Source organism: Diceros bicornis, chromosome 4 (genome assembly GCF_020826845.1).
Source record: "Diceros bicornis minor isolate mBicDic1 chromosome 4, mDicBic1.mat.cur, whole genome shotgun sequence".
NCBI classification, from domain to species: domain Eukaryota; kingdom Metazoa; phylum Chordata; class Mammalia; order Perissodactyla; family Rhinocerotidae; genus Diceros; species Diceros bicornis.
Genome location: NC_080743.1, coordinates 22,757,916 through 22,785,770, shown reverse-complemented (window position 1 = coordinate 22,785,770; position 27,855 = coordinate 22,757,916). Strand labels below are relative to the sequence as shown.

The following is a 27,855-nucleotide window of genomic DNA, read 5'->3' as shown; positions in this document are numbered from 1 at the left end:
CGGATCTTTATTTATCACTTTTTATTACAAACAAAATAATGTGTAAATAAAATTATTAAATTTTAATATCGACTTACAATTTTTCAAACACCCTGGATGTTTATATTTAATCAAAGTATCATTTCTAGCATTTCTAAATTATTTTTATGAGTTCATGATCACACAGGATGAATTTAAAAATTCAGAAGTATCTTTCACTTTTGTTGTTATTCTTAAAAACCTCATTCTAGGTCTGCTTAAATTGCTTTTCTTGTTCAAGATAAGATGGCGGTACTTGAAATAATACTAACAATTGCCGCAGACCCAACCACTAGCAATACAAATGAAGAAATGTGAACTGCAGAACTAGTATGATTTTCTTCAGGCGTGGGACTTGGATTAGCTTCAGTAGGACTAGGATTAGTTTCATCAGGACTAGGACTAGTTTCATCAGGACTAGGAGTAGTTTCATCAGGACTAGGACTAGTTTCATCAGGACTAGGACTAGTTTCATCAGGACTAGGAGTAGTTTCATCAGGACTAGGAGTAGTTTCATCAGGACTAGGATCTGCTTGAGGAGTAAACAAAGCTACTTGTGCAATGTTGGATACTTTTGATGTCAAATTGCTTTTATCCACACTTTGAATGGCAATGAATATGTGGGTTGCATTTTCTTCTGAGGTATTTCCTGGTTTAAATGCAAAGGTTTCCTGGGAATTGGCCTCCTTTGGTAACAGATCAGTAGTGTTTACTTGCAGAGCATCATCAAAATTATCTCTTAGATCCAGGATACTTCCACTTGTTCTTATGATATATTGTTGAACTAAGAAAAAAAGTTATATGTAGTTTAGAAACTAGAGCATACCATAATAAATTCTTTTTTTTAAATATATATTTTTTAATTTATTTTATTTTATTTTAATTTTTTTTTGAGGAAGATTGGTCCTGAGCTAACATCTGTTGCCAATCTTTCTCCTTTTTTCCTTTTTTCTCTGGAAAGACCCAATAGATAGTTGTATGTCATAGTTGTACATCCTTCTAGTTGCACTTTGTGGGACGCCACTTCAGCATGGCTTGATGAGCGGTTTGTAGGTCCGCACCCAGGATCCGAACCTGCGAATCCCGGGCCTCCGAAGCAGGGCGCATGAACTTAACTGCTACGCCACTGGGCCGGCCCCGTTAAAGTCCTTTTTATTCATTCTCCCCAAAATGTTGTTTCAATATGCAAAGCCTCTAGTCATATCCAAAGCCTCACTAATTTTTCAATAAAAACTGAATTTTGCTTTTTAAACTCTGCCAAATGCTGCTTCTCTTTATGAAAAGTGGAGCTAGTTAAAATGTGTCATGTTTGATTCAGAACTGTCAGATTATAAAATTAATCCTTTCCTGAGCTGTCAATTAAAAACTGTTCCCCCACCCATCTTACACTCTTGCTTTTGCAGTGAGCACTTTTCACTTAATCAACACCGCTTGCCACCTCTTCCTTACCTTTTCCAACATCATAATCATCTCCTGGTGCTGTCCATGTTAGACTGATCTCATCCCCATCAGATGTGGCCTCAAGGTCTGTGATTTGACTTGGTGGGTACAGGTCAGGCAAGGGAAGAGTTGAAACATTTGAAACCACAAATGCACCTCCAGAGGCTATTCTGCTGAAATTCTCCAAGGTTGTCTGAGTATCCTCATCAATTTCAGGTCTTGGTGGATTCCCTTCAATTTCCCCTGCATTAGAAATTTCCCGGTATTTAATGGGGATATCTCTGCCAGTATTTTCAGAACTCAATGAATTGAATTCCCCATCCCACATCTTTCCCTCCTTTTTTTTCCCATATACACAGTCACATTGTACTAAGTTTGGTGACAAAGTCATAAGCATTCAATTAGTGGGAGAATTCTTTCCTTTGTGTCCTGACCAGGATATTGTAGGATAGAGTCAGATAATGAATTGCTTTGGAAATAAGGCTGCACTGAATGGGAATAATGTTATAGAATTCAATATATGCCTTTTTGAAAAAAAAGGAATTGCTTTATTTCCCAAATTATCTTCAGGCTGGGAACAAACCTGGCAAAATTACTACTGGTTCCCTTCCAACCACTTGTGCCAGGTCCCTCCCTCTCTCCCTGCTGCAAGTGCTAAGGAGCAATACTTTGGGTTACATTCCAGTTGCCAACAGAAGGCCCCTGAAAGTCACGAGACAAGGGGCAAGACAAGGGAAAGTTAACAAAGAATGCATTCTTAATCCTTATCATCACCTTACTCTACACATTGTTTTTTTCACGTAATAAAAACATTCAAAATAAATGTTTACTCATTTGCCTATCTTTTACAGCATATGTAATCTGAAGGATAAATTCTGCCATTGGCTTGTACTTAGGTACATAACATATTAGCCTGTTTCCTTCATCCTGAGCTAAAGATTTGGTATATTATTCGATATAGGTGAGGTGTTCCAAACTAACATAGTAATGGCTGACATTTATTGAGTGCTTACTACATGCCAGACACTGTACCAACGCTCAGGTTAATTTGGAGGCAAACCCCAGTATGGCTGAGAACTTCAATACAGAAATGGGAAAAGCTATCCTTTGAGTTGTAAAATGTTTGAAGCCTTAATCATATCAACTCCCAAGTGGTCAAGCCAGCACTAGATTTCAGACACCATGAGTTACTCACCGTTCACTACCCAGCCTGGTATATATGCGGCTCTGTTGGGTGGACGCCTTAAGCTCCGGGTGGCAGCATTTGTTCCTCCGTGAGCCCGTACTTTTAAGCTGTATCTGCCATTATCTGAATAAGCTGTAAAATATCTGGAGTAGACCCCATCATTCTTGAAAGAATCAGCACCTTGTTGTAGAAATGAGGGAATAAATGATTATTGTAAAGCATAAGAGAAATTTATGCGTTTTCAAAGCCAACATATGGCCTTTGTAAGCATAACCCCTCAATTGGGCTCCATATTTTGGGATTGACCCCTTGGGGAATATTTGCATCATGCTCTGCCAACCAGTATCTTGTTGAATTGATATCCTTGAGTTATTTTATATACATATAGAATATATTACGTATAGGTATAATATATATTATTTTGTAATATATATGTATAATATTACACACACACACACACACGGATATCTATGTATGTATAATGAACACCTTCACCTTATATACAGATTATTATAGTACTTTTCTTACCATTTCTTAGTCAAATTGTGTGCTTGCAGCTCTTACTTTATCTAAACACATAATTTGTCATCTTTCTGTTCAAGTCAAAAGATTCCCACTAAAAAAAAAGTATCTTTGCATAAGATTTAATTTTCACTATAGTCACCTAAAGATTACTTACTTTGACTTATCTTCAACCAGTCTTTTTTTTTAATCCTCATCTCTTGCTCTATGATTCATTAACTCACTGGTGTGACAGTGGGAAACTACATCTACTATTAGAATAAACATTGGGGAACTCATGAATACCATATTATAATTATATTTCTTGATATCAGTGGTACTGAAGTTATTCATTAAATTGCAAACACATTTCTCAGGGGGTTTGACCCTCTAAGACAGAGGTTCTTAAAACGAAGTCTTTGGACCAGCAGCATCTGCATCTCTCTGAATCATACTAGGAGTGCAAATTTCTCAGACCTCCTAGGGGAGAGCCCAGCATTCTGTTTTATAACAAGCCCTCCAGACAATTCCTTTGCATGCTAAAGTTTGAGAACCCCTGCTCCAAGTCCTTGTTAATCACCAATACCTTCTTAGGTAAAGGCATTCCAAATTAGCTAAGTAGTCATCTGCTAAGACCTTGAGGAAAGAAGCAAGCTGTAGGTAAGTTTTAATGTAGTATGGAAGGGGTTCAGAATGGGGAAGATGAAGGGGATAGGTGACAAAAATATTGGCATACCAAATGAAGGCACTGCGGTAGGCCAAAGAACAATTTTACCTTCTAAATTTTTCACAGGGCCAGATCTACTGAGGATAGGATTATAAATTGACTGAATTAATTATATTGCAAAAGATACTAATAGAAAATCTGGTCACTCGGTTATCAAAAGAAGGCTCAGTTCTGGAAGAATCCAGGGTCTGGAAAAAGCACCACTCACCCATACAGACCAGGAGACAGAGTATGGCCAACACTGTATCTAGTTTCCTGCCAGTCAGACCTGGTATCTAATGCACCAGCGATGTCACCTCCTCTCTCGTGGCAGTTCTGCCTGCCCTTGGGCCTCAGTTCCCAGGACTGTATGTGCACTTTGTTCCAGCTGTTGGGAAGTACTCTTGCCTGTCCCCTCTTCCCTGCCAGGGCCCCGAGTTCTACCACTTAACCCCAAATGGCTGCTTGTCCTTCACCCTTTCTGGCCAACTTGCTTGACGATGTCCCCCTAGGAAAGACTTGTTCAGAATTCTTGATGCTGTCCTCAACCTCCTGAATGAGGCCTTCCTGTCTGGTGACAGACATTGGTTGTCTAGTTGACAAAGAATAATGACAGTAAATAACATGTATTGAATGCTTACCATGTGCAAGACACTTACTAAGCACTTGGTAGGTTTTACTTGCATACAATTTGCTGCTGGTCCTGCTGTTCATCCAGAATCTGCATCAATTCTTCTGGTGACTGTCCTACTGCCCCACTCTGCCACAGGGACCCGTAACATAGCCTGAGTTATGAAAATATAGGCTTATTCATAAAATCCTGTGAATTACCTGCACCGTTATCCAAAAGTTGCAAAACTTCTGTTTTTCCACCAGTTGATTCAATGGAAGCAGTCACATTGGCTCCAAGAACGGGTACAAACCCTTGTAGAATTTCTGCATAAACAATCATTGGGCTGGGGAAGCTGTTTGTGTCTTTATTCACTTTAGCATTCACTGTGATTGGAGGCACAGAAGAATTTGCTGCCCGAGAATTTACTGTTAAAGTTAATATTTCTGAGTTTTCTTTGGCTTGAAGACTGTAAGTCCAAACACCCACCTAAAAATTCAATACAGTAAATATTAGAAATATAGTAGGTATCCAAGACCCAGCTGTTTGTTGTGTTTCCATTATCCAATGCTATAATAAGGATGTTGCAGAATAAACAAGGTTTTGAGGTTCTTGATGGTAAAAGGACGAGAGCTGAGGCAGTTTGGTCAGGGCATCCTGACTATTGATGTGCATAGTGTCCAAACTTGTGAAATCTCAGCTGGGAAAAATAAGTTTGGAAAGTTTGCCTTGGTCTAGAGCTTTTCTTTGACCTCCAAGCCCACAGATTCTGTGATCTGGTAGTGCTAATAAGGAATGAGTCTATAACTATCTATCTACATACCAAGTTGCACAGACTCTCCCTGCACTGCCTCCTCAAAGTTATTCTTAGCCTATCTAATTTTTTCCCTTCTCTTCTTGCCTCCTAATGCATAAGTCCTAGCCTCCTTTTCCCTGCCATCATAATTCTCAGGACCATACAGGCATAGAAAGTTCATTCTATTTTATCTTAATTTTGAAGATGATACAAATATTGGAACCCATATTTATGACATTAAACAATGTATTTTCAGCTATAAAACCCATTTGTGAGGAGATCTAAAAGCTGATTGCTTACCTTTGCAGTTCCTGGAATACTGAGATAGGCCATTTTGGAACCTGTATCCACTGTGAAACTTTCCACAGGTGTTCCACTGGGGTCCCAGAGAGAAATAATGGGAGACTGTTTGTTCCACGTGACGAGAAAGAATGTGTCCTTTCCCACGGTGCTATCAATTATTACAGTGCCATTCATCCAGAGGTTATTGTTGAGTGTTAACCCTGTACTTTCAAGCTGTTTAAATATATTTTAAAAATTAGTGACTAGAGAAGAGAATACTTTTATTCTTTTTACTTTTTAAATATTGTTCTTAATTTCTGGCCTGAGAACAAGCTTGTGTAGGGAATACCACCTTAGGCTTGTGATCTCTCTGAAAGCTGATTGGGATGTGAGAGTTGTCAGTCAGAAGGTGTAGAAATATAGGGTCTGAGGAAAGGATAGGGTACAATAAAAGCATTAAAGCAGGAGAATGAGTTTTACAGTGGGAGATATGGCCACACTATTTTTTCCCAGTTGTCTTGTGAACACCCACCCCAGGCTTTACCATTAAAGGGAGCTACAACCTCAGAGAAGAACTAGCTGTAAGGTGTGTGTGTGTGTGTGTGTGTGTGTGTGTGTGTGTGTGTTACCCTCAGTTTATCCATTTTCCTGATGACGTAAAAGAAAATACTTATTGGTAGTGGCTAGAGTATTTGAGTAGAAACACAGTAATGGGGGGAGGGCCTCAAGAGAGAAAACCAGGACTAGCGAATAATGAGACAAGCACTCATGAATATTTTCCTGATGAGAAATCTTGAAATAATTCCTCACACATCATAGAGTGAGTAGCAGCGGACAGTAAACATGTCCAACAAGAGTGGAAAGAGGGCAAACTGATGTCCATGAAGGTTGGAATCCTGAGAAGAGAGGAAGTAAAACATAGGACCTTTCTCTGAGAGGAGCTTCAAAGAAAGTTTTTCAAGTCTTTGTGGCTAGTCACTCTCAGTCAAGGAGAGCCAACTTTATCCAGTGACCTGGAAGGTGCTTCCTACAGAGGTGTCATTTCAGGAGTGATGGGAAATCCCACTTCTACTCCAACCTAGTCCTAAAACAAAACTGCCTTCACACCAGTGCTGATAGAAGAGAGTGATTCTGCCATTGCAACATCACTGCAATGACAAAAATCTCTGTCCTAGGTTAAGTGAACATGTCTTTGAGTGGACAAATTATCATTATTGACTTAAACCTGAATATGAGTGACATTTTCAGACTCCTCATCAGGAAAGTCTAACAAAGTTAGCAGGCTTTGGCTACATAGTAGTACTAGGGGAAAATAATTGAGTAAAGGGTGGGATTCAGCCTTTCCTCTGTATTCCAGCTGCCACCATCCAAATCCAAGTTCCCATCTACTCAGATTATTGTAACAGACCTCTAACTGGTCACTATTCTCTCCCAAGACCTAGCAACCCATCATGTACACGAATCCAGATTAATCTTTCAAAAATTTGCTTTCTTTTTGTTACTTCTCTATTTAAGAACCTACAAGGCATTTCAAGTGAGGGGAAGAAAACTTTCTTCCTGCTCCTTCCATATCATTTAAAAAGTTCATTCTCAAAACTTTGAGCACCTCCTGCATGCAAATGTCTCCTTTCTAGCTGATCTCCCATGTTCTGCTCTTATATTTTAAATTCCTTTGGAATATTCCATTTTAATGTCTCATTATCCACTAACAATTACTAAAGTGAAAAGAGAACACAAAATAATATCCTCAAAATCAGTTCTCCACTTTGCTTGTCTATTTTAGATAGCACCATCACCATTCTCTCAGTCAATCCAATTGAAACCCTCAGAAACGGGCTTTATTCTCCTTTGGTTTATTCTCCATACACTGCCAAGCTAGATCTCAGACCAATATTTAATCTGCTTGTAGGGTAAAGCTACAGACCAGGTCTCATAACCAATCTGCGTGTATTATCCTAACCCTGCATTCTATAACTTCTGTGCTCTTTATTATTGGGGAGTAGATGCAAAAAGGTTTGTTTAGGTGATCCTGGCAAGTTGTAATGTAGGCAGTGACTTGATGAACTGGAAGATGGAGGAAGAAAGTTTTGGCATAAAGTGACGTGATCTAGCCTTGGTGGGAATGGGTATGGATAGAAACAGAATTTTGTAAAAGTACTTTGAAGTAAATAGGCTGTGTTGACATTTATGGGAAAAGAAAAAGAAAAAGATGTTTGCTATTTCACGACTTACTTTGGTCATGTCTAAAGAATAATTCGTATTTCAGACTGCATTTTGACTTTAAATAAACATTTACTTTGAGAAAAATATAGAACTCAAAACTTATAACAACCAAATTATTTTTCTTGGTTATGGCTAAATGCAAACACAAATACTTAAGGAGTGTGAACTCTGACCTGAAGAGACTGCTGGGAGAGATCTGCGTTTCCTGACACAAGGGCTGCGAAAGCGTCAATGAGGCCATTGTTCTGGGCTTCATCTGAAGCAAAAAAATGGCTTCCTCCTAAAATGTAAATACATTGACTGTTGCTTTTTAGAAAATAAGTTCTTATCACATTTTAGTGATTGGTAAGGTAACAGGATCAACAAAATCAGTTTCAGCATGGATTATTAAAACAGATCAAAATCAGATAGGTGTAAAGATTAACTCTGAAATGTTAACTTCAAAGTCTCATAACCAGAAAGTGTAAGCGACCTTTATACCTCACTTATAGAAATCATAGCTGGTTGAAATGCATCAAATAATCATAGAATACGAAAGAAGATGTTACAATTCCGTGATTAAAGCTCACAGACTTCACACAGCCCTTTAGGGGAATTAATCACTTTTACTTAAGATATAGTTCTAACAATGTTGGCTTTTAGATTTTCCAGCCAGAGTAGATCAGAATCAGAAAAACGGAAAGGTTAAGGAGCTGCTATATTGAGTTATCCTGACCATAGCTGGCAATGAGGAGATAGAAAAACAGTAAGTGAGAGAGACAAGTTCAAAAAAGCACTACTCTGGAGGGAGATAGTTGGGATAGAAATGAATTTTACACTGGGCATGAAAGTACTTTGAAACTGAAGTAGTTTGTACAACTAAGCATTAAAAAGCAAGTATGTATTTGGTAACGTTAGAAGTCAACTCAATACAATAAGTGATATTTATAATGTTATAAATTATGTATTTTCTACCATGTTTAAGAAGGCACTGAAGGGCCGGCCCCGTGGCTTGGTGGTTAAGTGCACGCGCTCCGATGCTGGTGGCCCGGGTTCGGATCCCGGGCGCGCACCGAGGCACCACTTCTCCGTCCATCCTGAGGCCAAGTCCCGCATACAGCAACTAGAAGGATGTGCAGCTATGACATACAACTATCTACTGGGGCTTTGGGGGGAAAAAATAAATAAATAAAATCTTAAAAAAAAAAAAAAAAAGAAGGCACTGAAAACATTTAGTCCTTTTTCAATCACATGTAGTTAATCTAGAAACTTTGTTGTTATTTAGATTTATTTAGCCTGAGCTTCAGTTAATCTTATCTCCCCCACCTAGTAGCCTGTGCTCTGATCTCCCGGATTTCCCACTATCTCTTCATGTGTCTTGCATTGTCATCCCAACATGATCTTTTGGCTCATGACCTGATCATCTTCTCTCACCCCTTCTCCTTCCAGAGAAACTCAACACTTGTTCAAGGCCCAGCTCAGAAGTCGCCTTGTCTCTCAAGCTTTCTTTCCCTGAAAGGTTGTACTTTCCCTGAAAGTACAACCCTGGGAGAATTAATAGCTTCCTCTGCTCACCTGATACTTTCTTCCTATATATTCCTTTAGTTGTGGAGGAATGTTATCTTTTTTTTTTTTTTTTTTTTGTGAGGAAGGTCAGCCCTGAGCTAACATCCATGCTAATCCTCCTCTTTTTGCTGAGGAAGACCGGCTCTGCGCTAACATCTATTGCCAATCTTCCTCCTTTTTTCCCCCAAAGCCCCAGTAGACAGTTGTATGTCATAGTGGCACATCCTTCCAGTTGCCGTATGTGGGACGCGGCCTCAGCATGGCCGGAGAAGCGGTGCGTCGGTGCGCGCCCGGCATCCAAACCCGGGCCGCCAGCAGCGGAGTGCGCGCACTTAACCGATAAACTACGGGGCGGCCCGGAATGTTATCTGATTATGCTATCTGATTAGTAGTTTTATTTGTCTCTGCAGCCAGCTGGACTGTGAGCACCTTGAGAACAGAGATCAGGTCTGGTTGAACTCTGGTCCCAAGCTCTTGGCACAGCACCTGCAGAGCAAGAGCTTGAGAGAAGTTGCTGATTGTCAGCCCTACACCTACGCCTTGCTATCAAAGGACTAGAATATATAGGTCATATTTTACCTGTTATGGTGCTCATCTCTGTGACTGCTGCATCAGCAGATGGTCCCAGAGCAATGAAATGAATGATGGCCCCACTTTGTTTCACTTCCTCAACACAGCTCCCTGCAGTGTTATCCTCCCCATCGGTCAGCAGCACAATTTCAGATCCATCTATTTCGGAGGATATTTCTCTAATTACCTGCAAATATAATCAGAGTGTAACTATAAGTGTTCCTAGATCAAAGACTTATGGGAGATTAGAAAAAATGCACTGAGAAAACAAACAAAAGTGTGCAGAAAGGAAGAGATAGCTTCTGTTTTAAAATAATAGAATCTGAAATAAGCCAGCCCTGGGGGAATGTAAGTGTGACTTTTTATTTTCTGTCATCTGCTGTAAGGCATGTTTGCTCAAATGAAGTTATATAAGAGCAGGGCTGTGGAAAACCCCAGCTGAGTTAAATGACAGTGACATCTCATTCTGGGGAGCTCATGTCAACAAGACACAGAAAATATAATTGTAGAATGTGGCATTAAATATTTCTGCTCTTTGACCAGACTGCTTTCTGACAAGCCTTTTGTGTATAGTTTGTGGCATATATAGCTAGATGCATTAAGAATCCAGCTCAGTATTAAAAATAACTTAACTGATTCCAAATCAGGAAACCCTCAGTATATTTATAAATAAAAGATATAGAAAGTTTTAAGCAGGACAAGGTTAGGAATCTTGTTATATAACTTATTAAACCTCTATTGGTAACAAGCACAAACTGAAGAATATTGGTAGTGTTCAGAGAATACATGAATTATATTTAGTGAGATTGAGTTTTATTTGTGGTTTGAATCCATTTCCTATAAAACCAGACTGTTGGAAACTCAGAGTTCTGGATCTAGGCACCAGTAAGAGAGGATAAAGAGAATTTGCCCCACGATAGCTACTCTATTTCATCTTCCCTGACAGATTTAATTGGTAGTGGCTTCTTGGTACACCATTTTGAGAAACTGAGTCCAAGCCAAGAGGAAACAAATGACAGATTATCAGTGGCTTTCATGGACTTGGAGTGGAGGTGTGTGTAGATTTGCAGAAGAGGATTTGGAATGAAGAAATTCCTAATAAAGCAGGTGTCAGGGAAGAAAATGACTAGCCTCATTTCAATTTTTCAATGTTTTGAGGCAAAGAACGACTATTATGCATATTGTAATGTATGTGAAATATGCTCTGACATGCATTAAAATCATATTGAAAAATATGAAATGCTTTTATACATTTACGTCATTTATACAGCATCCCCGTCACATTCCCTCTACACATCTGAATGCAAAATGAGGATTTAAAGATGAAGTAGTGTTCTGTCTGCTTCACCTCTCCCTTCCTTGTATTAGTTTCTTCACTGACTACTTACAATGTGTTAGTCACTTACCTGGCTGCTGGAGATTCAGCAGGAACTACATGGTTGCTGCATTCATGGAAAGAATCGAATTAAATTTAAAAATATCTACTGAGAATTGGGTGAGAAACTGGGGAGACATAGAGATGAGTGACAAAGACGCAGGTTACCTATTCTATAGTTCAAGAGAAACAAAGCAATATTACACTGCTACCATTTACTGAATACTTGCTCGGTGTTAAGTGTGTTTTACACACTGTGTAATTTAAGCCAAGTCCAAACTCCCAACCCATCCCTGGATCACAACCTGCTGCCACTCTACTTCCTACAATATATTTTATATGCGGCAACCAGAGTCATCCTCCTAAATCGTAAATTGATTATCAGTCTCTGATGCTTAAAACTCTTCAGTAGCTTTCTGTTGTGCTTAAAATAAAATACAAACCTCTTATCATATTTTTTGAAACTTTGAAAAAACTAGCCATGTTTACCTGCCAACCACATTTGATACCCGCTCATTTGCCAAACTCCAGTGTCACTAGCCCCTAGCATTTCTTAGAATAATCCAGTTCTTTTCCACCTCTTTCCCAAGGGACTTTGCACTTTCCTTTCTGCCTGAACCACTGGCCCCTTGTCATCCTTCAAATCTTAGCTTAAATGTCACCCTTCAGAGAGAGTCCCAGTGGCCTCTCTACCTAAAATAGGCAGTGCCCCTCTTTTCCCAGTTACTCTATGACATCCTTCTGTTTGGTTCCTTCACAACACTATCTCCACAATCTTCAATTATTGTTGTTTTAAATTTATTGATTGATGGATGGATGGATGGATGGATGCGTGATCTGTTCCCCACTGAAATAGTATACAGCACAAGGGCAGAGAAGCTTTGCTTAGCACATAAATATATGTTGAATAAATTAAATTACATTATATGTTTTCCCCCTACTCCCTACAATAAACATATGTTGAATAAATTAAATCATGATCAGTCCTATGTGCTAGCTTTCATTGGCCCATTTTACTGATGAGGTAATTAAAGACTAGAGAGGTGAAGAATCATCCTTAGGGTCACAAAGCTCATAAGTGATCATTGGAGTTTGAACCCAGGACTTCAGATTAGAAAGCTACAGTGAAATCCCATGCTATTCATAAAAGAGGGGGATTCAAGAGGGGTAAGAGTAGCAGGAAAAGCTACACCAAGGAGCAAGGAGTTTTGAGACTTCGTAGAACTTTAACATGCAAAGATGGAAAGAAGGAAACATTGTAGGCAGAGTAACGCGTGGACAAAGTACGGAGGCTGCTAGTACACTGTGGTCTTGGAGAGCAATGTGTGCAGTAAGTTGGTTGGTGCATAGAGTGTCAGGATGGGAGAACTGAGAAAAAAGCTGGCAAGAGAGGTGAGGTCAATTTTATTGAGGGGTGAGAGACTCGAACAACATCAGACTGAAGAATTCAGATTCGATTTTATAGACCCTGAGGGGACAGTGAGGATTCCTTAGCAGGAAAATGACATAAATGACATTAATTATGATCTCAAGATGATCATTTGGATAAAAAGAAGATTCATAATAATAGTTATGGTGAATTATATATTTACTATATAATATAATAGATATGGTTCTGAGTATGTAAATATATCATTTCATTTAATCCTCATAATAGTCCTAGAAGGTGGGCATTCTTGTTTTCTATATTTTAGAAATAAGGCCCTGAGAGTCCAAAGAAACTGAAACTTTGTCTAAGATCCCATAGCTAATAAGTAGCAGAGCCAGTGCTCTGATGTCAGACTCATGTTCTGACTAGTCTTCTTACCCCAACTCTGACTACCCCAACCCTACCACATCTGCTTTAGTAGACAGACATCAGTTTTCTCTAACTGAATGACACAGAAACTGAAATCAGGATTGGCCCAAAGCGGAGTCATACTGGATAGCTTGCTTCATTGCATTAAAATCTCATGACTTTTGCTGTCCAAGCACACTTATTTATTTATCACTTTTTGAGCACTGAGTATTGTATGGTATCAAGACAGACAAAGTCCCTCACCTCATTGGGCTTGTACTCTAGTGGCATTTTAATAATCATTTATTCACTTAGTTTATTTGTTGATTTACTGATCCATTAAAAAATTATTGAGTGAATTTTTTTCTGTGGGCTTAGTCCCGTGCTTCTTAGGATTAGTTACGTGAAAAATAGGGAGCAAGTATGTGCAGCAGCATTTAACATACAAATGTCCTAATAATAAAAAATAACAATTATATTTGCATTCTGATTTTCACCTGAAATGCTGATCTAATTCCGCTGCAGATGGAAGTTCCTCCAGAAGCTGCTGTAGGTAAACTCTCCAGGAGCTTGTTTCTTTCGTTGCTGCTTAGTATTTGGATTAAATTACTTTTAACCTCGGCTTTACTATGAAAGTGCACCATCCCCACCCAGGATCCGTTTTCAATGGTCTGAAGCAGGAAATGTTTTGCTGCTTGATTCATTCGATTTAGGCGATTATAACCCTGAGTAAAAAAGGACAAGAAAAAAACCCAAGTGGTTTTCAACTGGAAAATAATGGCAGATCACATAAAATGAATGAATAGAATTTGCTAAGAATTTTCTATCAATAGTAATTGGCGTTATTAAAGAAAGCAATTACTTTTTTTAATTGATAAAAATTGAAAAATAGAGTTATGTGTATTATGGAACACATAAGGTATTGTCAAGAATACAGGTTCTTTTTTTTTGGTGAGGAAGATTAGCCCTGAGCTAACATCTGTTGCCAATCCTCCTCTTTTTGCTGAGGAAGATTGGCCCTGGGCTAACATCCGTGCCCATCTTCCTCCACTTTATATGTGGGATGCCTGCCACAGCATGGCTTGATAAGCAGTGCGTAGGTCTGCACCTGGGATCCAAACCTGTGAACCTCAGGCCGCTGAAGTGGAGTGCAGGAAATTAACCAATACATCACTGGGCCAGCCCCAGAATACAGGCTATTAACTATTGCTGATTGTTGATGGCTAACCACCCAAATTAGAGGAGGAGGGTAGGGTAGGTGGTGGGTTGGAATTGGAGGGTGATGACTCACATGTGAGGGTCTGCGTGATTACTCTTGGGATCATCTGTTGGTTGTGTTGAGATGAAACCATGCCCCAGATCCTACCATACCTAACCAGATTACCAGGGACTCCAACTAGATACTGAAATCTGCTCATCCACTGGGGACTAGACTACCCAAAAGACAAAGCTTACTCAAACTGCAGCTAAATTCTGAGAGGCCAAGTCCCTTCCTCCCCCATTTCCTTTTCTGCTCCTACCTCTCCCCACCACTTCCCCACCAATGGATTAATTGGAATTAGTTCTTTGATAACTCATTAAGACTCACATCTCTGTTTCCTAGGTGAATGCTCACGATCTGAGCATCTTCATACATTTGTCTTTTCCAGTCCCTCAACACTAGCTGATCCCCCAACACATGCCCAAATTTCCCTCTGAACTCCCTAGAACCAAATCACAGTGAGAAGCTCCTCCCACATCCCCATCTTTGAGGGCTCTCTTTACTACTTTATTTTACCTTTATACTTGGCTCTACCTGCACCTTGTCTAGGGGAGGCTGCTCATCTTCTCCCAATCAGGAATGTTGTCTCTCTTCAGTGACACTTCCTAGAACACTTCTATGTGCTGGTGTCTGGCACTCAGATGCTGTTTCTGAAACTCTGTGCTACTGTGGATTATTTCATCAGCTCTACCATCTTCTGCCCTTTTCAGTAGCAGCTTAACCTCCCATTTGTTGGAGACATGGTTCCTAACTTCAGCATGCTCTGTTCTGCCTCAAATGTGGCATTCTTTGAGTACCTTATCCACATTATATCTGCTTTTTTGTAGTCCTTTCATTTCAACAGTTATTTATTGAGTGCCTATATGTGATAAACCGTGTTCTAGGCAAAAGGGATGCGAAGATGAATAAGACACTGTTTCCAAGTCCTAGAGACATGGTTCCTAGAGAACATGCTTCCAAGTCCTAGTGGAGCTCCAGTCCAGTGGGAGAGAAGTGTGTAATTTCAATATAATTTATAGTGATAGAAGTTTGCACAGAACATTGTCAGAGACCAGTAGAAGAGCCTTTAAGTCAACCTAGAGGCCTAGCCCATCTCCTCCTGGAGGAAATGGGTGCCTCTACCAAATTTTGAAGAATATATGTGAGTTAGCCAGGTGATGAGGAAGGGAGAGAAAATTTTTTCTATTGAACTATGACCCCTTCAAGGATATGGGCTTCTATTCCTAGAACCTAGCACAATGCCTACCATTCAGTGAATGATAGTAGAAGGAAAGAATGGCTGAATCTGGCCATATCTTCATCATGGAGATGCTTTTTGTCTGTGTCTTTGAGCATAAAGAGGTCATTTATATAGATGTTGAAAATAAGATAAAACCATATTAAGAATTCTCCTGGTTGATCTTGTCCCTTAACTAGAAGTGGAGTTCAGAAGCCCCTAATCCATGCTTTCTTCGTGTCTCTCAATTATTTCCAGTAGACAACGAGGGCAAGGTTAGAAAACTTTTTTTTTTTTGAGGAAGATTAGCCCTGAGCTAACATCCATTGCCAATCCTCCTCTTTTTGCTGAGGAAGATTGGCCCTGGGCTGACATCCAAGCCCATCTTCCTCTGCTTGATATGAGATGCTGCCACAGCATGGCTTGATGGGTGGTGCGTCGGTCCAGGCCTGGAATCGGAGCCTACGAACCCCGGGGGGCCAAAGCAGAGCACATGAACTTAAGCGCTAAGCCACCAGGCCAGTACCTAGAAAACATTTTTATATTTCAATCTCTAGCTCTGATCTTCTAACTAAAGCTTTACTGAAGGACCTAAAAGTCCTCCTTAATAAAGCTTCCATTTCCTGGAAAAACAGAGACTCTTGGGTTAGGTCTTTTTAACTCTATTGCTATCGTTCTTTGATTACAATATTCACTGCCCCTCTTCAAGTCGTGATCACATGAAGTGATGGTACTTCCGCCATCATACAATTTAGAATAACCCAGGTGCAGGTAGCGTTCAGTGTTCTTAAGCTCAATCACCTCCCTGTCCCTACATCCAAGAGAAATGGGCTCACAAACTTACCCCCATGCTTCCAGACGTATCAAGAACTAAACATGCAATTCTTTGACTGATCTTCAGCAATGAGAAGACAGGTGGAGGCGGTGGTGCCACCATAGATGTTGTGCTTTTAAAATCCTCAGAGTTGCTAATGACCTCCCATATGCTTCTGGAATTGCACATTTTGTTTTGTAGGCTTGGGGCTTCTCGGTTATGGTTTTTTTCATTACAGAATTCAACAACCTAAAAGGTTAATAAAATGAAAAAATTTTTTTATACATAATGACTTTAAAAACTCAACTACAAATCTGAAAAAAATTAAAAATCTATTCCCAAAATATGTTGTTTATGGAATGAAATTGACTCACTGAGGAGTCATATAATAGTAATGTGGATTTTCAATAATAGTAATAACAGGTAACACTAGTTGAATGCATACCATGTGCCATTCAATGTTCAAAGAACTCTATATTAATACATCTAATCTCTCAGGTCACCTGCACAGGTATTTTATAAACATGATAATGTGTCCTTTGATTATAAATATACAGTCTGAAGTAATGATTGATATACTTACAGAATCAATCCCTTGCATAAACATTATGGATGCTTTTTCAGTTTGATCTTTATCAGGGAAGAATTGACACTCTTTTTCATACAGTTTTGTCTTAGAATCAGTTCTGCATGCTCTGGTTACACAGCTGTTTCCTTGACACTTATGAACCCTATTTATACCAGTAATACCTGTGGAACACCTGCAAATATGTGACAGTTAGTCTTTGAGGCAACCTAACAGTTGAAATTTTTAAAAAATCTTAAGTGTCTTTGTATTAAGGTTTTTAATAATGACCTTCATATCAAGATTTTTATTCTTATTTATGTACCACACATCCTATTTTGACAGCAAAATTTAAGGGTTCCTACGAGAGCAGTTATCTGTTTTTTGAGAAATTGCGAGGGAAATTTTAAGTGGGGTCTCCAGTATACGCAATGGCTGAGTTCTCTGCTGGGATTAAAGCTCCTGCTGTCCTGCTTACACTAACGGTTAGAGGCTCCCCTTTTCCAAACATCTCTCCTGGTGGCCTTGTGATGGTAAATGCTCTACAGACAGCTGCACAAGGCAACTGTGAAACCAGTTGCTCTTGGTACCAACTTAGCTTAAGGTTCTCTGTAGATTTTTGTTCAAAAGGATATCCCCAAAAGAATGAGATGTGGCATAGCTACACGTGTTTTGATTATTCAAGGAGCATTTTTATCCAAAGTGAAACTTGGTTTGAAGGAAAGACTGAGGTACTACCTAGGAGAGTAGAGCAACAAATGGTGGGGGCATTTTAGACATATGTTTTTTTGCATGGAATTGGCCACAGGTGGCAGTGATTAGAACAAATATGCTGGATGTGAATATATCCCATCTTTACAATGTGTTTCCAGTTCAAATTCAAGAAGCGATGACTAGATTTCATTCAGTCATTTAGGGAATCTCCTACATATACATATGCAACTCAATGAACATAATGATATTATCTGTAACAATCATGAAGAATATTCTGCAGCAGAGACTAGACATTTAGAGGAATATGATGTACAGATGTAATCAACGTAACACTCTTTAAAATATGTATCCTCAAACTTGGTTCAATGTGGCCGAGGAAGGGCCTTGACTGAAATCGTTTATTTTTCAGTTTGTACATTTTTGATAAGTCCTCAGCCCCAGCAGGGCATCTAAGATTGATTAAGCTGGTGGCACCCAATTTTAGATCAATTCCCCCCAAACATTCTGCTCTCTCGATCTCAGAACCAAGAGGATTGTCTATTATTAATTGTGACGTTAGATTGGTATTTTAAAATGAACTTTATAAACTCAAGAAATTCCTGTTTGGCTCTTTGAAGCTGGCTGAGTTCTTACTCAGCCCACACTTGCCACTACTTCTAACCATTGTTTCTTTTCATTCTGGTGTAGTATAAATCACTTTGATCTCCTCTCATCTAGTAAATCCTTTTCTACAGAGAAGAACTTCAGTGTGAATGAGTTCTGGCATCTATGGTAGAGGGGTATAAAAATATGTCAAATTGGGGGCCGGCCCTGTGGTGTAGCAGTTAAGCGTGCACACTTCACTGCTGGTGGCCCGGGTTCGGATCCCAGGCGCCCACCGACGCACTGCTCGTCAGGCCATGCTGTGGTGGCATCCCATATAAAGTGGAGGAAGATCGGCATGGATGTTAGCTCAGGGCCAGTCTTCCTCAGCAAAAAGAGGAGGATTGGCGTGGATGTTAGCTCAGGGCTGATCTTCCTCACAAAAAAAAATATGTCAAATTGGCCACCAAATGCTCTTAAAGTTATGTGTATTTTAAATGGACAGCCACCTACTTTAAGGTACATTTTTTAAAAAAACGAGAAAAGCACTGTTTAGTGATATAGTGTCTGTTATGTGCATTGGGACAAAAATGAATGACTGGCTTTTGAAAGAAATCAAACTAAGAAAAATAAGAAGTTACAGCCTGAAGTAATTTAAGAAAGTTTAAATGGTCATGCCTTGTTGCTTCAATTTTTTTTGACTTAGCACTGTAGTAAGGCTCATCTTCATTGTACTCGTCAAACACTCCCCAGCGGAGATGGGCCCACTCGTGGACAAACAATCTACCTGTGGGAAAATATTCCAAATACATGATCGTAATTCAAGTGACAAAATTTGTCCCTCAAATATTTTAGGAAACTTTTTTCAACCAAAAAATATTTATTTTTAGTTGTTAGATAACTGCCAACATTTATATTTTTGTTTATAAAAAAGTATATTACATTACATTGCATTATATTATGTTATATTTTATAGTATATTATCTTTTTATTCCACATGTTAAATCAACAAAACATTTATTAAATATATATGCTATGGGCTGAATACACTGGACTTTGGGGTTTTGGTTCCTGGGGGGCAAAAAGTCTTAGATATTACAGTGGTTTTTCCTCTCCAACATTCACTCCTACCAACAACATAAACCGATATACAATATATCTGCGGTATTGAAATTTCATGCGGGTGTGATTAGTTAAAAAATGTCTATAAATGCTCCTTAGGAGGTTGATAATAAAAAAAAAATAGGAAAACACTGTGATAGACCATATATAATCTTGTTGGGGTGACTAAATGAAGTGATTAATTTATAATACTTAGCACATATAAGCATTAATTATAAGAAAAGAATTACTATTAATCATATATATTCAGCACTATAGTGGGTACTAGGAAATATAAAGATGAGTAAGATATAGTCTTTGACTAGGATAAACTTAGAGAGATGGAGTCAGAATAAAAAATTGTTTTCCTAAGAATTTTAGAGTGAATGGAAGACAAAAGGTAAATCCAAGCTTGAAAAGGACAAGGAAGAAACAAGTGGAATTTTTGTTTTAGCAATATTAGTAAAAATTTCAGAGGAAATAGTAATGGAGAAGGAGAAGTTGGAAATGTAGTCTATTCTGCTGCAATGTGTGTTTCTCTAACTCAGATTAACTCACGAGATCTGAAAATAGGGGGAAAATGTCAGCATTATGCAAAAGTTGTGTTGCTTATTGAAATCCCTGTTACTCAAAATATGTTCCTCGGACCAGAGGCATCTGCATCACCTGGGAGCTAACGAGATATGCAGAATCTGGGACCTATTCTAGACCTACTGAATCAGAATCTGCATATTAACAAGATCCCTAAGTCATTCCTCTGCACGTTAAACTTTCAGAACACTGGTTTAAGGTTTCTTAGGTAAATGGAGCTAGATTAGTGAGCGTGGAATTATCACCTTCTGTAAGAAGGAAAACCCCTCATATTAGCTACTGCAATATAATTTCGAGAATTTTAAGAAAATTTAAAACTGCCTGCATCTGTGGCTCCCTTTTTATTTATTTATTTTTTGCTGAGGAAGATTCGCCCTGAGCTAACATCTGTTGCCAAGCTTCCTCTATTTTGTGTGTGGGCCACCGCCACAGCATACCACACACACACATACACACACACACACACACACATACACACAAAGGTAGCTATATGAAGAGGTGGTATGGTAATTAGCTTGACTTTAGTAATCATTTCACTAGGTATGTGTACATCAAATCATTACGATATAGACCTTATATCTCTACAATTTTTATTTTTTAAAAAAGCAGGTCCTCTGACTTAGAATTCCATTTCCATCTATATCACTGTCTCAGTTCCCACCAGTCCTATTCTCATTTCTAAAAGCATTTCCTCTGTGTGTGTATGTGTGTGTGTGTACTTTTAATATCTGCTATGATGGCAGCATCCAGCCACACTGGGCTGCTGTCCAGGTGGTCCAAATGATCTTCCCAGGTACCTGTTATTGTTGTTGTTATCATTTTTATTACAAATTGCATAGACTTGGGGAGTCTCTTCTTAATACTATTTTTCCAAAAAGCCTTGTTGTTTTTAGGGTATTGTTTTGCAGAATGTGAGTTTTTTCACAAACATGTGGGTCACGTTATGGCAGAAACACCTGTTTAAGAGGGAAGGGGGAAACTGGCAGTTATGGGACTGGGTTGAGGTCGGGGGTATGGGAAAAGAACAAGAGCTCAAGTGGGGACGTTGGCTTTAAAAACTGGAGCAAATCCTCCTCTTCTAAGACAGGTGGAGGTGGGAAGACATGAAGGTGGATGTGAGTTTGGAAGTAGAGAAGAAGAAGGTCAGGGCCTTTATTTTCTCAATCAAGGCATCTGTTGATTGATGGGATTGAAAAAGTGACTAGAGATCTTGAGAAAAATGGTAGAAGTTTTAGAACAGCTACTATGGAGAATGAGAAAGGAGGCTGAGAAAAGTCAAGCAGAAATATTGTTGAATAGCTTTGAATGCTTCCCTGAGCTTGGAAAACGTGTTTTTGTATTGATACCAATTAGTTTTGTAGTTTCTTTCACATATGTTTTCTTGGAACGTATTAACAGGAGAGAAAGGAAAGTGTCTGGAAACTCAGTACAGAGGACTTGGCAAGTTGAAGGAAACATAAGGATAAGAGTGGTGAGGGAGTTGAGCTATTGATACTTGTAATTGAGCAGACTGACTTTCTGGACATGCCAGGTAGGAAAGAAAGTATAGCTAGAAGGGTGCAAGGGATTAGAGATGCCAAGGAGAACAAACATAGTCAGGCTAAAGTATTGGGGAGAGGTGAGTTTGGGATAGGATGAGATGATGGAGCTTTCAAGATTTGGGGGAGAACAGGTCCAGGTAATGATGAGGACCAGGGCTAGCTGAGTGTTTGACAGAGACAAGAGAGTTAATGTATGCCCATTGAAAGGGCAGTGGAAGAGGGAGAATCTGGAGTATGCAGATTCAGGAAGTTTTCATTGACTACTGACACGTGAATTGGGCCCTCCTTTAACAATGATTTGCATTTTATATGAAAAATAATATACTTTAGTTCGTTTGAACCAGTGATCTTAACTTATAGATGGGACTAGATGAAACTGTCATTTTATACATGAAAATGATCACTTAAGGACATGTTCATCTGGTTCAACCGAATAATAATAATTTATTGAATAATAGATTAAATAATAATATCAGCAACTAACAGCCAATGAGTGTTTTCTCTTGGCCAGGAGCTGGCATCTTGGCTTTCCAGCTTTCCAGGCATCTGCCTTCCATTGGGGCAGCATATGATTGATTAATATCCAGCTGTGGAGAACTGGAAAATTAAAATCTAAAAAGTACGCCGAAAGAAATCATTTAATATTGCTGCCCTTTATTGACGTTTCTGTAGACATGTACGGACTGCAGTTATGTGGATTACCTAATTTAATGTTCACAGCAATCCTATAAGGCAGGAACTCCTCTATTCACCATTTTACAGGAAATAAGGACAGAGAGGCTAGGTCACTTGTCCAAGGTCACACACAGCTGATAAGTAGGGGAGTCAGGATTTGAACCTAGAGACTCTGGCTCCAAGGCTTGTACATTAACCTGGATACAAAGGTGCTTGTTCGAAGCATTGCAAAATATGTGTTTTAGCCAAAATTCCTACCTGATGGTCCATATTCATTTTGTTTTTTTCCAAGTACAAAGTCGGGGGTGAAATGAATATATTCTCCTTTTTCTTCACAGGCTGTGAACTGCTTGGTGTATGGGTCATCTCTACCTGGGAGGGTAGGTGGTGCAACTAAAACATCAGCCTGAGAATGTTTAAAAAGATTTTTAAGATGTCAGAAACAGAAATGATGCCATTTAGTCAGAAAAATTCTGAAATGATCAGTCTGCTGCCAAACCGAGAGGCAGCAGGAAACATAATTTTGAAGAGAAGGTTTTTAACTCTTACGTGTTCATAGCTTTCATGTTTTGGCCTCTTGTATTCAGAGTTTTCCTTCCAATTCTCAGGAATTAATATTGATACATTTTTGAAAAAGAATCTTTTTTCTGTGGCTTCAAAGAGGTAAGTAGATGCTGTAGTCACCATGTCCTATTATTAAAGGAAAAATATATGTGAGGATGGCCACGTGACAGTGGACTAAATGACAGGGGTTCATCACAGGCATTTCCCAACTTAAGAGTAGATAGAAAAGGCGACTGACTAAAGAGCAGGGGCTCTGCCTCACAATTCCAACTCAGCCACCTGTCGGTCCAAAATTATAGCTTCATCCTCCACATTAAAGGTTGAGTCTTCAACGATCCTTCATCAAAAGGCAAATGCTTGTGTTTGGCGTTAAGAGAAACTGTATAAAATGATAAAGGCATAGACTTTAGTGTCATCTACTTTGTTCCAATACTGGCATCAGCACTTTCTGGGTAAGAGAGCTTGGCCAATTTATTTAACGCCCTGAAACTCAGTTCCCTCATCTCTTAAATGGACTATTACAACCTATCCTTAAGGTCGGCATAAGCATGAAATGAGTTTTCAAGTACTCTACACATAGGCAGTCATAAAACTGGTTGATATCATTACGTTTATAAGTCCTAGTAGAGAACAGCCATAGCTGATGCAAGCTGAGAACAGTCTGTAGGGATGGGGCATAGGAGAGGATTTTCATTATAATCCCACCCCCTGAGGAGAGGCAGCTGGGTTGGGATCCTGTGGGGTAGGGTGACGGAAAAATTCATAGGAGAGGCAGAGCTTTTTGATCATAGGCAGAGCTTATTGCTGCTTATTGCTCTGCCAACAAGCTGAAAATAATATCACCTTATATTTTTCAGTATCCTGAACCCTGAGATGCAATGATTAATAAGAGAAATAGTCCCTGCCTAGAGCTTACTATCTACTGGGGGAAATAGATGGGTGAAAGTGTCTTATTCTACATGATCAAACCCACTGAATAATTGAGGGATCCTGGGTGCTGGATGATGGTGTCAACCTCTTCATCTTTCTGCCAGCATCCCAGTCAACAGTGACGTTTTCTTCTTGGCAGGCTCCTGTCCTCCATGGTGCTTCCTGACCTACCATAAGCCCACAACAGAACTGTACTTCAGGAATTCCGAGGCTCTACCATATTTTCTTGAAGACAGTCCAGTGTACTGACTCTAATGTGCTGAGGAGATCAGTAAACTGGGTTCAGAGCCATGGGATCAATCAGAAGCCAGAGTACAGAGAACTGAAGGCCCAGCAGACTGGCTAGGAATCAGAAAAAGGGCTTCAGAGATCTCCTCACGTAGATAGGAGGTTACTTCATCACTGGCCTAAAGCAGATGAAAGAATGTCTCTTAGGGAAAGAATTCTCTGTTTCCTAAGGATGCCTCTCCTGTTTTTTTTTGTTTTGGGATATTAAGATCTCAACCAGTTACCCTCTGCTTGAAGTGATGGCTCTCTCTGTGGCTGTGATATAAAAGTGTATATGGTGTTTGAATTGTGGTACTGATTGGAAAAGTAGTGTTGCTGCATGCCGTTGTGTGGGCTGTGCTTTGTACAACTCCAAGGGATTCCATTTTCTTTGTTGTTTCTGTAGCTCTCTGCAACTCCCTTGGGTAGTGGAATGTTCTCAGGTCATGGAGGGATTTCACAGACCCTATATCACATGACTGTGATCCCCTGGGATATACTAGGGTGGCTAATAATGCTTCTCAGAGGTTTTCTAAGCAGAATTCCTGTAACATTCCTTCTAAATTCCTTCTCAGAATTCCTATAATATCCTAGTTGGATCAAAGAAGATTAAGACATCAATGTTTCCAAAAATAAGTACTTTGAAACCAAAAAAACACATAAATAAAAGGAGTAAGGAAAGTTGACAAGTGACGTCTCAGGTCATAAATTAATCGTTAATTCAGCATAAACTTATTACGGTCAGATAGTAGACCGTAATAGTTAGAAAAACGAGTGATTTCAATCATTTATACAAGGCGGAACGCAAACCCAGGTCTGTCAATCTTCAAAACCCTGGCGCTGGCTCTCAGCTTTGATTGTGCTACTAAATGTGACGTTGGAAAAATCACTTAACTTCTCTAAAATCCATTTTTCTCTTCTGTATAATATGGATGACAATGTTTCACATGATGGCTTAATAATATAAATGCAATGACTTTGTAGAGGGCTGGGAGACTGTCAAGAATCATTGTGTAATCTAGGCATGTCTTTTTTTTTTTTTTAATTTTATTTATTATTTTTTTTCCCGCAAAGCCCCAGTAGATAGTTGTACATCATAGTTTCACATCCTTCTAGTTGCTGTATGTGGGTCGCGGCCTCAGCATGGCTGGAGAAGCGGTGTGTCTGTGCGTGCCTGGGATCCGAACCTGGGCCGCCAGCAGCGGAGAGCGCGCACTTAACCGCTAAGCCATGGGACCGGCCCTAGGCATGTCTTAACAGTTGAATTTTTACTTATAGTGTTCAGCAGAGGACCATATTAACAATATTTCTGCCTCTACAGATAATTCTTCCAAATACTGATTTCAGAGGTTCAGAAAATTTTGAAACTAATAAGCTGTCCCTGGACACTAAGAAGCCATCAGTCAGAATCAGCTATATTAACTGCTCTTCAAGCCTGTGTCCTTGAGTAAAGGATTCTTTACCTTCCCCTGGAATTCAAAAAGTATCAATAAGTGAACACCACTAGCTACAAGAGTTTATACAGAATGAATGATAAATGGCAGCCACAGAATCGCCTGCTCACCACTCAGGTCATGCCCATCAGCTTCTGGTGGATAACAACACCCATGCAGAAGGCTAAAACAGTGAGTGTAAGGACACAGTAGTGGAGGAATTATAATTGGAGGAATTGTAAGGAATCAGTAAATGTCAGGGATGGGGGAACTAATTTACATGGCTGTGACACCAATCTCTTTATTACGTGGAATGTTATAGTTGGAAGAAACTTTAGAAGTCAGAGTCCTTGGTTCAGTCCTGGAGACTCTCTCTTCTCCACCTGCACTTGCTAGTGAACTCATTTATTCTCATGGCTTTAAATCTCTTCTACACACTGATGAATCCCAAATTTTTATCTCCCCCAGATTATTCCCCTGAATTCAGATTCCTCTGTCCATCTACATGGATAGCTAATAAGCACCTCAAATTCAAAATGTCCAAAACTAACTCCTGATCTCCCAACTGCCAAATTTTCTCCACTTACAGTCTTCCTCTTAATTGACGATAATTCCATCCTTCTAAAACACTTGGAATCTTCTGTGACTTCTATCTTTCCCTCCTCACACCTACACCCGACACACATCTAAACTATCATCAAGTTAGTCTATGATACCCTCCGAATATGTTCAGAATCACCCACTTGAATGATCTCTACCACAGCAGCCCTGTTCCTAGTCACGGTCACTTCTCACCTGCAACAGCTTCCTACCCAGTGTCTCTCTGCCTCTCTCTGCTGCAACAGAGCTTATACAGGATGAGTGACAAGTGGAAACCCTCTACAGAGTTTCCTCAACACTGCAGTCAGAGTGATCCCAGAATATGCACAAGAGAGCACACCCCTCCTATGTTCAGAGTCCTTTCATGGATTCCCATCGCACTCAGAGTAAAAGCTCAAAAAGTCTTTCTGGTGGTCTGGGCCCTGCTACCTCTCCAACTTCAGCTCTCCCCAGCCTTCCTTCTGCTCATTCACACTTATTTCCTTGGTCACGTCCAGCATGCCCTGACCTCCATCCCGTTGTGCCTGCCGTTCCCTCCCCCAGGTTTTCATTGGACTCTTCCCTCACTCATCTCAGGTCTCTGCTCAGATGTCACATCAACAGCGAGGCCCTTCCTGACTACCTGACATTAAACAGTAACCCACATTCTCCCCCTACTCCAGGCCCACCAACATTACCTATCCCCCTTTGCTGATTTATTTTACTCCGTAGCAACTACTACCATCTGATCTGATATAGATTTACATGTTTTTATTATCTATACCATCTGAAAAGAATGTACACTGCATGAGGGCAGGGGCTTTTTTATTCACTGTTGTCTCCCCCTGACATGCTATAAACATTCAATAAATAACTGCTTAAAGAATGGATGAGTCCAACTGCTCATTTACTGATGAAGAGACTTAGGATCAGGGAAACCTGTGCCTTCTCTTTGACCTTATGGCGACACAGGGTAGAACCCCATTTAGAACCTTCAATCCCCACTGCCATTCCCGCATTGTCTTCACTGCATCATGCTGCTTTTAAACTTCCTGGAGCATTCAGAAGTTTCCATAATAATTATTAACTAGTAAGTTTTTTTTCTACTCCACAATTTATACAGAGAAATCCCATTTCTTCCTTACCTTTATCTGTTCAATTATTTTTTCATCTTCTGGCACAGCAGGGTCTATAGCAATGATAACTCCTTCATAGCCATTGTTATTCAGCTGAACCAGGGAAGCATTGGACTCCTGCAGCAGGGATAGGCCTAAGAGGAAGAGAAAACTTCTGAATAACCCCATCGTTCCTCTGAGTTGTCCTGGCCCCAATGTCGGTTTCTTCAAGAGGCTTTCTTTCACCACCTTTCTCTCCATATATATATATATACTCCTAAACATTATCATTGTTGACTGCTGTGGGACGTTGAGTGTATAAAGGTCAATGTTACATATATGGGAAAATATTTGACTTCAGTTTACACAATTGTTTTATTGTATGTTGCTGTAAAAGTGATCTGAAACATAGAAGAGATTAGATCTTTTTATAAAATACATTGCACATTATTACTTGGGAAGTTTTTTCTATACCTTCTAATTTCAGCTAATTTCCTAAATATAGACATATTCTTTTATTTTCTGCAGAGCGTAATGTGAAAATTAATAAATTTCATAATGAAATGAATAGAAACAGTAATGTTAATGTTGTTCTTCAGTTTTACAAAGCAATTTAACTGTTATTTAGATTCTTTGCCAAGGGTATAAATAATGGAAGAGGATGTAAGATTATTAAATATAAATAACACCAAATGAGGTAAGATGGCTTTGAAACATAAATTAAAAATTTTAAATACTTTGATAAATTAAAGAAGATTTGATAAAGTTATTAGAGGAAATTAAAAAAAATCCTGCCCAATAAAGAATGTTTTTATACATATATGCTGCTTGTTTTTATACAAATATATAAAAAAAATCTGGTAGTGTGCTAATTACTA

General features: G+C 39.3%; 1 protein-coding gene across 1 annotated transcript; it reads right to left on the bottom strand.

Moving 5' to 3' along the window:
- LOC131402243 (calcium-activated chloride channel regulator 4-like) lies at positions 1-27,166 on the bottom strand. The gene is made up of 15 exons (XM_058537116.1): positions 27,008-27,166; positions 22,639-22,779; positions 22,348-22,495; positions 18,860-18,968; positions 16,904-17,081; positions 16,351-16,569; positions 13,527-13,754; positions 9,887-10,064; positions 7,936-8,042; positions 5,558-5,773; positions 4,683-4,950; positions 2,654-2,824; positions 1,468-1,701; positions 521-802; positions 1-382 (listed from the first exon to the last, which is right to left on the bottom strand). Exons 1-15 carry the CDS (start codon positions 27,164-27,166, stop codon positions 255-257), a joined length of 2,766 nt encoding a protein of 921 aa, XP_058393099.1. The 3' UTR covers positions 1-254.
- Between the last annotated feature and the right edge of the window lie 689 nt (positions 27,167-27,855).

Bases quoted from the DNA above. Each gene is read 5' to 3' on its own strand.
- LOC131402243 (XM_058537116.1), bottom strand. From the start codon at position 27,166: ATGGGGTTATTCAGAAGTTTTCTCTTCCTCTTAGGCCTATCCCTGCTG. The intron at 22,780-27,007 runs GTAAGGAAGAAA...CTTTAATAATAG, and splicing joins AAATAATTGAACAGATAAAG to GACATGGTGACTACAGCATC. The intron at 18,969-22,347 runs GTAGGAATTTTG...ATTTTCCCACAG, and splicing joins AAATGAATATGGACCATCAG to GTAGATTGTTTGTCCACGAG.